Genomic DNA, 12852 nt, shown 5'->3' with positions numbered 1-12852 from the left:
ACATTTAGAGTATTGTGCACAGTTCTGGTCTCCATATTACAAAAAGGATATAGAAGCACTGTAGAAAGTGCAAGAAAGATTTCAAGGATGATACCAGACCTAAGAGGGTACAACTATCAGGAAAGACTGAACAGGCTGGGGCTCTTTTCTCTAGAAAAGCGAAGACTGAGAGTTGACCTGATAGTCATCAGCATACTAACAAGCAGAAGTTGAATAATAAGAGAAAATCCAATGGAAAGAATTTCCTGTCCTAGCATCAATCCAGAAATAGCATTCATAGAGGCAATCCAGAGTATCATCTAAGTTGGAGTGCTGTAGAGGTAATGAAAAGCATTTAATTAATTATATGTTAATCAGTCTCCCATAGCATTGAACAGGGTGATTCAAGACCAAGTGTTGTCTTCAGGTGAAGTGGGGTTGGAGGGTGGGAGATAATTGGGCTAGGGTGTTCAGAGATAATTCAGCCCCCATTTAAAGTAATACATTCTGATCTATTTTTTATATTTCCATAATAAAAGTGGACATAAGCGCTTATGTAACTGTCGCACTGTAGTACATTCTCTTGCCAGTTGTGGCGCTGCAGTGCCTCCACTGTTAGGAGAGTGCAATTACTCTGACAATATATAGGCGGTTTCTATTATAAATTGGACATCAGAATCATAATGCTAAAACATTGCAGGAAGTGCACACAGACGTAGGATCTTTATTATAGATCATATAATTTTAAAGCTGCTTAGTAAACAGACATTGTCAACTGAGTAGGAGGCTTAATGATCCTGGTCGAACAGCAGCGAAACTCAGGCAGCGGAAACGGGGCGTTATTCGAAGAACCAGTGCCGGATTGCGACAGAAGCGGCGGCTTGGGAGAGGCAGAAACGGTGGTCAGAGGTGCAGGCGCGTCGGAGGACAAATCGGGCTGTTCGATGGTGGGTTGATGCACAGCTGGTCTGGTGGCTAACGGCGGTCGGCCACGGCGAGGCGGTTGGGCAGCCATGACAGGCTCAGTCCGATCCAGGTGGGCTGGTTTGAGCCGGTCGACCGAAACAGTATCAGACTTTCCACCGACTTCGACTGTGAAGAACTTTTCCCCTGATGAGATGACACAAAAGGGTCCGGTATACGGCGGCTTGAGTGGGTCTCTGTGACCGTCTTGCCGAATAAAGACATAGTCCGAACTCATGAGCTCTGTCGGAACGTGAGGCCTCTGCAGGTCGTGCTGCGAGGTTGGGATGGGCCGGAAATTCCTAGCCGCCTCCTGATGCAGTAGGAGCTGTTGAGTTGCAGACCATGGTTCGGTGTGTGGAGATAGGAAGTCACCTGGCACTCTGAGTGTCTGGCCATAAACCAGCTCAGCCGATGAAGACTGAAGATCCTCCTTTGGTGCTGTCCGGAGGCCTAACATCACCCATGGGAGCCTATCCACCCAGTTGGGTCCTCGCAGGCTGGCACGGAGGGACACTTTGAGGGACCGATGAAACCTTTCGCACAGGCCATTCGCCTGCGGATGGTACGCGGTGGTACGGTGCAGCTTGGTACCCAGGCCTTGTGCCACTGCGTTCTACAGCTCTGAGGTGAATTGCGGACCACGGTCCGAGGAGATGTCCGATGGCACCCCGAAACGAGCTACCCACGACGAAAGGAATGCCCTGGCTACGTCTGCTGCGGTGGTGGCGGCCAATGGAATCGCCTCTGGCCACCTGGTGGTCCGGTCTACGACTGTCAGGAGGTGTGTTAATCCACGTGACCCGGGAAGGGGGCCTACTAAATCCACGTGAACGTGGTCGAAACGGCGCTCAGGCACCGGGAAGTTTGCCAGCGGGGCCTTGACGTGACGGTGAACTTTGGACTTTTGGCAATCGACGCAATTGTTTGTCCAGTCCCGGACGTCCAGATGCATGCCTTTCCAAACGAATTTGCGGGACATTAGCCGTTGAGAAGCCCGCATTCCCGGGTGAGATAACCCGTGGATTGCCTGGAATACCTTCTTGCGCCATTCGACCGGCACAATGGGCCGGGGCACTCCCATGGATGTGTCGCACAGGAGTGTGGTTCCTGCCTCTTGCAATGGCACGTCTGCAACCTGCCAACTGGAAGGCGTGGTCCTAAACGCTTGTACTTCTGGGTCTGCCAGTTGATCCCCTGCCAGTCCGACGAAATCGATGCCCAGGTGGACTGCCTGGACTGGGACTCGGGAAAGGCAATCTGCCACGAGATTATCCTTGTCCGACACGTGCCGCAAATCCGTCATGAATTCGGATATAAACGTGAGGTGGCGCTGCTGCCGAGCTGACCATGCTTCCGCCGCTTTGGCCATGGCGAAGGTGAGCGACTTGTGGTCCACGAAGGCAGTGAACGGGCGGCCTTCTAGGAGGAAACGGAAATGCCTGATGGCCAAAAACAGGGCTAGCAGCTCTCTGTCAAAAGTGCTATACTTTCGCTCGTTCTTGCGCAGTTGGCGGCTGAAAAAGGCTAACGGCTGCCAACCCCCGTCGACCCATTGCTCTTGAACTGCTCTGATGGCGTAGTCGGAGGCATCCGTAGTGAGGGCCACCGTCGCGCCCGGACGTGGGTGTGCCAGCATAGTTGCGTCTGCCAACGCCGCCTTGGTATCGCGGAACGCCTGGTCCATTTGCAGTGTCCAAGTGAGAACATCCTTGCTCGACTTTCCCTTTAGTGCTTCGTACAGCGGTTGCATCAACCGGGCCGCTCTGGGGACGAATCGATGATAAAAATTTACCATCCCCAAGAACTCTTGCAGGGATTTGACCGTGCGAGGCTGCGGGAATGCGGTAACTGCCTCTACCTTGGTGGCTAGTGGGACGGCGCCTTCTGGGGTAATCCTGTGTCCCAGGAAATCAATGCAGGATACTCCGAACGTGCATTTGGCCGGATTGACAATAAGGCCGTGTTGGCTGAGTCGGGCGAAAAGTGTACGTAAGTGGGCCATGTGAGCTGTCGAATCCTTACTGGCTATGAGGATGTCGTCCAAGTAGACAAAAATGAAGGGTGGGTCCCGTAATACAGAGTCCATCAAACGCTGGAATGCTTGAGCAGCATTTTTCAGACCGAATGGCATGCGGAGGAACTCAAAAAGGCCGAACGGGGTGATGCCTGCCGTTTTGGGGACGTCTGGAGGCTGCACCGGAACTTGGTGATATCCACGAGTGAGATCCACTTTAGAAAATATAGCGTTTCCAGCCAGATGAGCCAAAAAATCTTGGATGTGGGGAATCGGGTACCTGTCCGGTGTCGCGGCATCGTTTAAGCGTCTGTAATCCCCGCAAGGTCGCCATCCGCCGCCTGGTTTGGGGACTATGTACAGTGGGGAAGACCAAGGGCTGTCCGAACGCCGGATGATCCCAAGGCGCTCCATGGTCTGGAACTCAGCCTTTGCGGCTGCCAGCTTGCCGGCTTCTAATCGCCGCGCCCGAGCGCAAACTGGTGCTCCGGTCATGGAGATATGGTGCTCCACCCCGTGCCTTGTGCTTGCAGCCGAAAAAGTGGGCCTGGTGAGCTCCGGGAATTCGCCGAGCAGGCGCGTAAAGTCGTCTTGCGACGGAACCGCGCAGGCCACCGACCAGGACACGGCGGTGGCAGGGCACTGCGTGGAATGTGGACGCATTAATGAGTCGGCAGTGTTGGACGTCGACCAGCAGCCCGTTGGCGCAGAAAAAATCAGCCCCCAGGATGGCCTGTGAGATCTTGGCTGTAATAAAGTCGCAGACAAAACGTTGACCGGCGAAGGTTAAGTTTACCGTCCGTTTCCCGAACGTACGCATGGCCTCGCCATTTACTGCCACGAGGGAAGGCCCTTGGCTGCCGGATAGTAGGTCCAGCTTTGAAGCTGGGAGGATGCTGCACTGTGAGCCAGTGTCGCACAGGAACCGGCGGCCCGTAACGGAATCCGTAACATAAATGAGTTTGCCCGCTGAGCCCGCCGCCATAGCTAACTTGCTGTGCTTTTTAGACCTTGTCATCCGTCTGGGAGGACGCAGGCTTGTTGGAGTTTTTTGTTGTTGTTTTCTTGAGGGAAACTGCAAGGAGGCCGACAGCATCGAGCTTTGGCGCCAAAACGTGGTACGCGCACCATCCTGCTGGGGGCGGGCTGGTTTTCTCTCGCGTGGGGGCTGCACAACATTGCTGAGTAACAGTAAATATCTTGTCTGCTTCTGCAGCGAGTTCAGCACCATCTGTGATGGCCGTGTTGGCCAATGCCGCCTGAACCGGTTCGGGTAGCTGGCAGAGGAAAAGCTCACGGAATAAAAAACATTGGGGTTCCGCACCCAACAGCGTGAGCATTTGACTCATCAGCTCTGACGGTTTTGAGTCCCCGAGGCCGGGCATGGAAATAAGCTTGCGTGCCCGCTCCGACTTATTAAGATCAAATACCTGTAGCAAACGGGCTTTAAGCGCGTCGTACTTGCCCTCCTCCGGTGGGCTTCCGAGGATGCTGATGACCCGCGAGGCCGTGGCACTGTCGAGAGCGGCAACCACGTAATAATAACGGGTCGCATCCGTTGTGACCTCCCGGAGAGCGAACTGTGCTTCTGCCTGGAAAAACCATGCTGCTGGCTGCTGTTCCCAGAACTGCGGCAGTTTAAGGGCGACGGCGTTCGTGTTCATCCTCGACGAAAGTTGTCCGACGAGATCGGGGTCACCAATGTAGGAACGGAGGTTCCTAGCTGAATAAAGTATTTGACTCGATGAATCAAATCAACAGGTTTTAATGAACAACGAAGTTAGCAGGGAAACTACAGGAGAAACGGTATACAGGCCTATACAGCTTGCTGGGCACTCGACGACTACTGGAAGATTCTGGAAGCTGACGTCATGACATCATGTTCTTTGCGCCACTGGTGGTCACGTGAGCAGCGTCATGACGTCGTCACGTGGACTGCAGGAAAACACCATACAGTAATGTTAACAGGCAGTTTAAAGGTGCAGTCCGCGATTGCACTATACTATAGTTAAAGGGATTATTAATAATTGTTCTGAGACCCTTGGTGGCTCTGCCACAACATCCTCATTTATTTAAAGTCTTGATACGTTATAAATGTTGTCTGAATTCCTTCTGTAGACTATGTAAATGGTGGCGAGTTGTTTACACATCTATACCAAAGGGAACACTTTACAGAAGTGGAAGTTCGAATCTATGCAGGAGAGATCGTGCTAGCACTGGAGCACCTCCATAAGGTAAGGGTGATAAATATTCCAGTCCGTACAAAGCAAAACAGAAATCATAGAAGTTTATGTCACAGAAGGAGGCCATTTGGCCTATCGTGTCTGTGCCAGCTGAAAAAGAACTACCCAGTCTACTCCCACTTTCCAGCTCTTGATCTGTAGCCTTGTAGGTTATGGCATTTCAAGTGCATATCCAAGAACTTTTTAAATGCCATGAGGGTTTCTGCCTCTACCACCCTTTCAGGTAGTGCGTTCCAGACCCCCAGCAACCTCTGGGTGAAAAGATTTCTCCTCAACTCCCCTCTAATCCTTCTACCAATTACTTTAAATCTATGCCCCCTGGTTATTGACCTCTCTGCTAAGGGAAATAGATCATCACATTTTTCCGGATTGAATTCTGTTTGCCACTTTTCTGCCCACCTGACCAGTCCATTGATGGCTTCCTGCAATCTACAGCTATCTTCCTCACTATCAACCACACAGCCAATTTTTGTATCATCTGCAAATTTCTTAATCATGCCCCCTACATTGAAGTCTAAATCATTGATACATACCACAAAAAGCAAGGGACCTAGAACTGAGCCCTGCAGAACCCCACTGGAAACAAGTCATCCAGTTACAAAAACACCCTTCGACCATTACCCTTTGCTTCCTGCCACTGAGCCAATTTTGGATCCAACTTGCCACTTTCCCTTGGATCCCACGGGCTTTTACTTTTCTGATCAATCTGCCATGTGGGACCTTGTCAAAAACCTTGCTAAAATCCATGTACACTACAGCAAATGCACTACCCTCATCAACCCTCCTGGTTACCTCCTCAAAAAATTAAATTAAGTTAGTCAGACAAATCCTTCCCTTAATAAATCCATGCTGACGTTCCTTGATTAATCTGAGCCTTTCTAAGTGATGATTAATACGGTTCCGCAGAATTTGTTCCAATAATTTGCCCACCACTGAGGTTAGGCTGACTGGTCTGTAATTACGCCGTCTATCCCTTTCTCCCTTCTTAAACAACAGAACAACGTTCGCAGTCTTCCAGTCCTCCGGCACCATGCCTGTAGCCAGAGAGGATTGGAAAATGATGGTCAGAGCCTCTGCTGTTTACTTCTTGCTTCTCTCGACAGTCTGGGATACATTTCATCCGGGCGTGGTGATTTATCTACTTTCAAAGATGCTAAACCCCTTAATATTTCCTCTCTCACTATGTTTATTTCATCTAATATTTCACACGTCTCCTCCTTACTGCAGTGTCTGCATCGTCCCCCTCTTTTGTGAAGACAGATTCAAAGTATTCATTAAGAACCATACCCACATCTTCCACCTCCATACACAGGTTACCTTTTTGGTCTCTAATAGACCCTACTCTTTCCTTAGTTATCCTCTTGCTCTTTATGTATTTGTAAAACACCTGGGTTTTCCTTGCCAATATTTTTTCATGTCCTCTTTGCTCTCTTAATTTCACCCCTGCACTTTCTGTACTCCTCTAGGCTTTCTACGGTATTAAGCTCTCGGTATCTGACAAAAGCTTCTATTTTTTTCCTTATCCTACCCTGTATGCTCCTTGACATCCAGGGGGCTCTAGATTTGGGGAGTCCCACCCTTTTTCTTTGCCAATGTAATTATTGTATCCATTCTGCCATAATATGTTTTCATTGATGATTGTAGAAACCCAAGTTGGACAACATTAACTTACTCATTAATTTATTAATTGTTTTAAAAAGTAATTTTTTGCTGTATAAATTAAATTATTTACTAATACCTTTTGTTGGTAGCTTGGCGTCATATATCGAGATATCAAGCTTGAAAATATTTTATTGGATGGTGAAGGTCATGTCGTTTTGACAGACTTTGGACTCAGCAAGGAGTTTGTCACTGATGAGGTATTTCTTGTTTTTTGCTGGTTGATTGAGGATGTTTTATATTTATTGATATGGTATTGGTTACTTAGATTTTCTGACTGTTAGAACCAGAAGTGATTGTAAGTTTTGTAACCTTACTAAATTTATGTGTAATATTTTATTGATTTGTACAGTAAGTTTACATATTTCCTTTTGTTTAGAATGAAAAAACATATTCATTCTGTGGCACCATTGAATATATGGCACCAGAGATTATTCAAGGAGGAAGTAGTGGCCATGATAAGGTAAATAAATAGTAACATTATCACTTAGTACAAAAGGAAAGTTGAATGACCAGATTTTCACATTTTTGATATAACACGTAATATTGGAATTAACAACTATGTATTGAATCGCTTTTTACTGTCTCTAACTTTGACCTCCGCCCCCCCCCTCCACCCCCACCTACTTCCAATATCAACAAATGCCATTCATACAGCTAGATCTTGATAGATTCATCAAAAGGCTATACAACTTTGGAGACCATTACCATTGAGCTTGAGTCTGATCTCCACACATTCATATTTCCAGCAAAGGTCACTTGATGATCATCAGGAGTGGGAACTCTCTCGCTCAAGAGTGTTGAGGCCTATTGTAGCATCCCACAGCCCTGGTGAGATTGATTAACTTAGTACAGACCAGGGATACAATCTGAGACTTTCCTCATCTGTATGACATAGAGGCCATAGAATGATCGAGGTGGGAAAGAGGGTGTATCAAAAAAAACTAAAGTTGCTTTAAGTTTAATATAAATTTTAGGGAGCCAGGCAAATTAAGTTGGAGAAAAATCACTGAGGTAGGACAAGGTGATTACTGGTATGTTGGCCTTCATAGCGAGAGGATTCGAGTACAGGAGCAAGGATGTCTTGCTGCAGTTGTACAGGACCTTGGTGAGACCACACCTTGAGTATTGTGTGCAGTTTTGGTTGCCTTATCTGAGGAAGGATGTTCTTGCCATGGAGGGAGTGCAGCGAAGATTCACCAGACTGATACCTGGGATGGCAGGAATGACGTATAAGGAGAGAGTGGGTCGATTGGGCTTATATTCGCTGGAGTTTAGAAGAATGAGAGGGGATTTCATTGAAACTTATAAAATTCTAACAGGACTAGACAGACTAGATGCAGGAAGGATGTTCCTGATGGTGGGGGAGTCCAGAACCAGGGGCCACAGTCTAAGGATAAGGGGTAAGCCATTTAGGACAGATGAGGAATTTCTTCACCCAGAGAGTGGTGAACCTGTGGAATTCTCTACCACAGAAGGCAGTTGAGGCCAATTCATTAAATATATTCAAGAAGGAGTTAGATATATTTCTTAAGGCTAAAGGGATCAAGGGATATGGGGAGAAAGCAGGGACGGGCACTGAATTTGGATGATCAGCCATGATCTCATTAAATGGCGGAGCAGGCTCGAGGGGCCGAATGGCCTACTCCTGCTCCTATCTTCTATGTTTCTACTGGAGGATTGGAGTAGTCAGTAGATGGATGGCCATACTATTATAGTATTCAATTCAACACTAACATACCAGCTCATTTATACTGGCTAATCTCTACATGTCTTCAAATTTTATCAGATCTTTTCTGATGAGTCTCACTGGTCTGGTGTGTAACCATTTTAGAAATGGGTAATTCAGGTCATTTGTAATGGAAACCAGGAGTTAATTTTTTGACATTTAACTTCCATTTACTACTATAAATTCGGGTGTTAGTTGAGAATAAAACATACAGGGATATAATTTTGTCATTAAGCAACACCTGGGTGAAGCACAGCGAGGAAAACCTGGCAGAGAGGATTGCACGTCCCTAACACAACCGCCTGTTTTTCCTTCTGTTTAAATTAATGTAAGGAAAATCATCTGGGTTCACAGAATCACAGAAACCCCACAGTGCAGATAGAGGCCATTTTGGCCCATCGAGCCTGCACCGACACATCCCACCCGATCCCCGTAACCCCTACACCAACACATATCCCACCCTATCCCTGTAACCCCACGTATTTAATCCCCCTAACACTAAGGATCAATTTATCATAGCCAATCAACCTAACCCGCACATCTTTGGACTGTGGGAGGAAACCGGAGCACCCAGAGGAAACCCACGCAAACACGGGGAGAATGTGCAAACTCCACACAGACAGTCACCCGAGGCCGGATTCGAACCCGGGTCCCTGGCGCTGTGAGGCAACAGTGCTAACCACTATGCCACCGTGCTCCCACCGTGTTCTGTAACAGTCATGCCTTCCTCCCCACCCATTTTGCCTCTCTGTGCTCTACACAGGCGATGTTTAAAGTCCAAGTAGTAAAGAGGAAAATTTAACCCATCATATACAGTGCTTATTTCTAATTTGAATTAAATCAAAATGTATTTTGATTCCCCTTAAAATAGCTTCCTTGTCATTTGCTCTTTATGACCCTGTGGGCAGGTTACATAGAATAACTTCAGAGGGTAAAAGTACATGGATAGATATGAAGCCATGAATAAATAGGTGAATCATTCAGTTGATACCAAACTGGGTGGTATTGCTAATAATATCTGATATCAAATTGGTGGGTATAGCTAATAATGTACTGCACCAAAATAGAGGAAGACATAAACAGGTTTGCAGATATATGGCGAATGAAATGCAATATAGTGAAGTGATTTATTTTGGTAGGAGAATAAGGAGGCCATTTGTTCCTTGGAAGGTAAGAAACTAAATGGGGTAGAGGAGCAGAGAGATCTGGGAATACAGATTCTAAAACTAGCTACACAAGTTGATAACTCCATAAAGAGTGCAAACAAAATACTAGGGTTCATTTCTAGAGGAATAGAATACAAAATCAGGGCGGTAATAAATTTATATGCAACCTTGGTTAGACCACACTTTGGAGTAGTGTGTTCAGTTCTGGTCTCCATGTTACAAAAAGGATATTGAAGCACTGGAAAAAATGCAGAAAAGATTTACAAGAATATTACCAGAAGTGAGAGGATGCAACTATCCGCAAAGATTAAACAGGCCGGGGCTGTTTTGTCTGGAAGGGAGAGATCGAATAGAGGTCTTTAAAATTATGAAGGGGTTTGAAATGGTGGATATGGAGAAACGGTTTCCACTTGTGGATGAGTCCAGGACAAGGGGTGTAAACATAAGATTGTCACTATCAGATCAAATAAAGAATTTAGGAGGAATTTCTTTACACAGAGTGGTGAGAATGTGCAACTCGCTGCCACATCAAGTGGTTGAAGCAGAGAGCATCAATTCGTTTAAGGGGAGGCTTGATGCATACATGCAGGAGAAGGGAATCAAAGGATATGGCAGCAGGGTATGAACAGATAATTAGAGTGGGAGAAGGCTTGTGTGGGGTATAAACACCGGCATAGACCAATTGGGCTGAATGGCCTGCTCTGTACTGCAAATTCTTTCTGTTTAATCCTTGTTTTTTTTATATGACAGTGTTGGAGTCGACAGAAATCAACAGGCTGAGACTTTTCTTTAAGCAAAAACAAAACGTGTCTTACTTTAATCAATCCCCACGAGGTTTGAAGGCTCAGCCCCGTGCAGGGGCTATGACGTCATCACGTTCCCGACGCTCTTAAAGGGACCCTGCACCAATAACCCAACCCAGCATGTACATATCACAAAATTGCTATACAAAGTGAATTGTGTTTAGGTACATATAACAGCATTGGCTATGCATTGTGTTATTGTCCCTATGTGGTCTCCGCCACAACAGGTCCATTTTAACTTACTGGCCCAGAATTTGCTGCCAAAATAACAGTGTGTTTAATGACGCTCGCTGTTATTAATGTGTAAATCGTCTAGCAACTTGTGGTGAGGAAGGGATACCCCGTAAATTGCAAATTGCCACAAGTTGCTGGATGAGTTGTGCTACTCCGCCATTAGCCTCGCGAAAATGGCAGCTCGCTATCAACCTGCCCATGAGTTTCATGAAGTTGCTGCATTTTCACATTAATTCCCCATTAAACTTGCCACAGAAAGTAAGGGCTGATAATTAACAGCGCAAGTACGTTTCTTTTTGAGGCTATTTATGTTCCTGCAATGCCAATCAACTTCTCCAACCCAGAAAGGGAACAGTTGAAACTGTGGAGTTTCATTCCGACAGGCAGTAAATTGTTGTTGGAGATTTTTTAAATTTTAAATGTTAATTTTTTTCTTACTTTTCCTTTCTGTCTCTTGTTTTTCTCTCTCTCTCTTAATCCAATCTTTCTACCCCTCCTTTTTATTTCTCTTTCTGTACCTGATTTGACTCTACTTCACCCACTCTAATTCAACCTCATTCTCCATCGTTCCTCTGTTCCTTTCTTAATACTTGGTTAAGGAGATGGATTGTTGGTCCTGCCATTCACTAAGGTTCAAGATACCCCGTTGCCCTCGCCACACCATTATCAGCTCACAATTCCAGTAACTTACAGGGCAAAAAAATTTTGAGCTGAAAAGTGAGGGGAAAAAGTGTAACTAACTGGGCACATCACAAGTTGTCCTCCTCAATGTTCCCTTTAAGCTGCACGGCTGCGCAGTGCTCTGGACCTCCCGCGCAACCGGCTCACCGGCTTTTAAATAGGAAAAACCGCACATGCACGGAATTTTGAACGGGCCACACGGGCCCATTAAAGTGGCCGCACAGGGCAAAAAAAAATCAAAGGGAACATTGCAGCAAATTCTGGGCCATTGTCATTGCATTTTAAAACTGACAAAATAACTCTTCCGACATAATTAAAAATGGAGGCTTTTGAGTATAAAAGACATGTTACATCCAGAGTTTGAGTGTCAGAAAGCTGTGTAGGTCATTTTTGTAAATAAATGAATAAATGCATGTTCACTAATCTCAGCTGAGTTCTGTTTCTGCTTTTTTAAAAAGTTGTGTGATGTTCTATTTATTCTAGGTGATGAACATAGTTTTTTTTATTCGTATGTAAATTAGTACATATGAGTAGTACAGAATAACATTTTGTTTTGGACAGACCCTAAATAGAGATTTACTCGAGCAGGATAATTTAGTTCACACAAGCAGAGCTCTATATTTTTATATAGGATGTATTGCACCAGTAATGAGTTCATGAAGATGTTTCTCAGGATTGAAGGAACAATGGTGTAGTGCTTGTTTCTTGTGCTTAACTTTTTGAGGTATAAATTTGTTCTATACGTACTAGTGATTAGTACAGCTGTAGTTAATATGTGTGCAGTAATTTTATTTCCATTCGTATGAATTATTACAGTTAAATATGGGCAAGGTATCAAGAAACTATAAAATAGATAGAGGATGAATGTAGGGGTTCTTAAGTGTGAAAGAGTGCTGAAGACATTAGTGAATTGTTGTAGATCTTTTGTGGGAGTGAATAAATGGTTTGTTTTGTAATCTCAGCTCAGTTACAGCAATGTAGTGTTGTTGTTGGTCAGTGAAAGCAATTAACATTACACGGGCCCTGAACATGATACTGGGTCCTAATTTTCTCTCTTTCTGCCCCCCGCCCCCAACAACCCAGCCTCCCTTTGCACTTGCCCGAGTGTAAATCGTTAGTGTGGTTTTTGCCAGCATCTGACTTGACCTCAGCTGAACCCAGCTCTATTTTCATTTAACTGGCCTGAGTGTGTGTCAAACAGGGTTGCAAACCAGGATTCAGTGATCACTTCAAATGTATGCTGATGCATGTCTTAAAGGCCTGGAGCAGCGCTAATTTCCTGCCATTTTGGCATGTTGGCTTCTACCAGCTAGACTATTTTTTTAAACTTGCTTAACAGAGTCACGTTCCTGGCTGCATCTTTATGTATCCTTTAATC

At 45.7% G+C, this 12852-nt stretch overlaps 1 protein-coding gene across 3 annotated transcripts in view; it reads left to right on the top strand.

The window, feature by feature from the left end:
- The window catches only part of LOC147121216 (ribosomal protein S6 kinase alpha-5-like), a 127937-nt gene that overhangs the window by 77357 nt on the left and 37728 nt on the right, over positions 1–12852 (top strand). For 2 of the 3 annotated variants that reach the window (XM_085981364.1, XM_085981366.1), the window contains exons 4-6: positions 5078–5193; positions 6954–7061; positions 7241–7324. In XM_085981364.1, coding sequence (XP_085837490.1) covers positions 5078–5193; positions 6954–7061; positions 7241–7324 — 308 coding nt within the window. The remainder of the gene's footprint in view (positions 1–5077; positions 5194–6953; positions 7062–7240; positions 7325–12852) is intronic. The other variant, XM_085981365.1, reaches the window with a different exon arrangement.

The sequence above is a fragment of the Somniosus microcephalus genome, chromosome 3, assembly GCF_052327205.1.
Source record: "Somniosus microcephalus isolate GS21.2 chromosome 3, FLI_Smic_1.0, whole genome shotgun sequence".
In the NCBI taxonomy this organism is placed as follows: domain Eukaryota; kingdom Metazoa; phylum Chordata; class Chondrichthyes; order Squaliformes; family Somniosidae; genus Somniosus; species Somniosus microcephalus.
The sequence above is the reverse complement of the archived record's forward strand: the minus strand, read 5'-3'. Positions and strand labels throughout refer to the sequence as shown.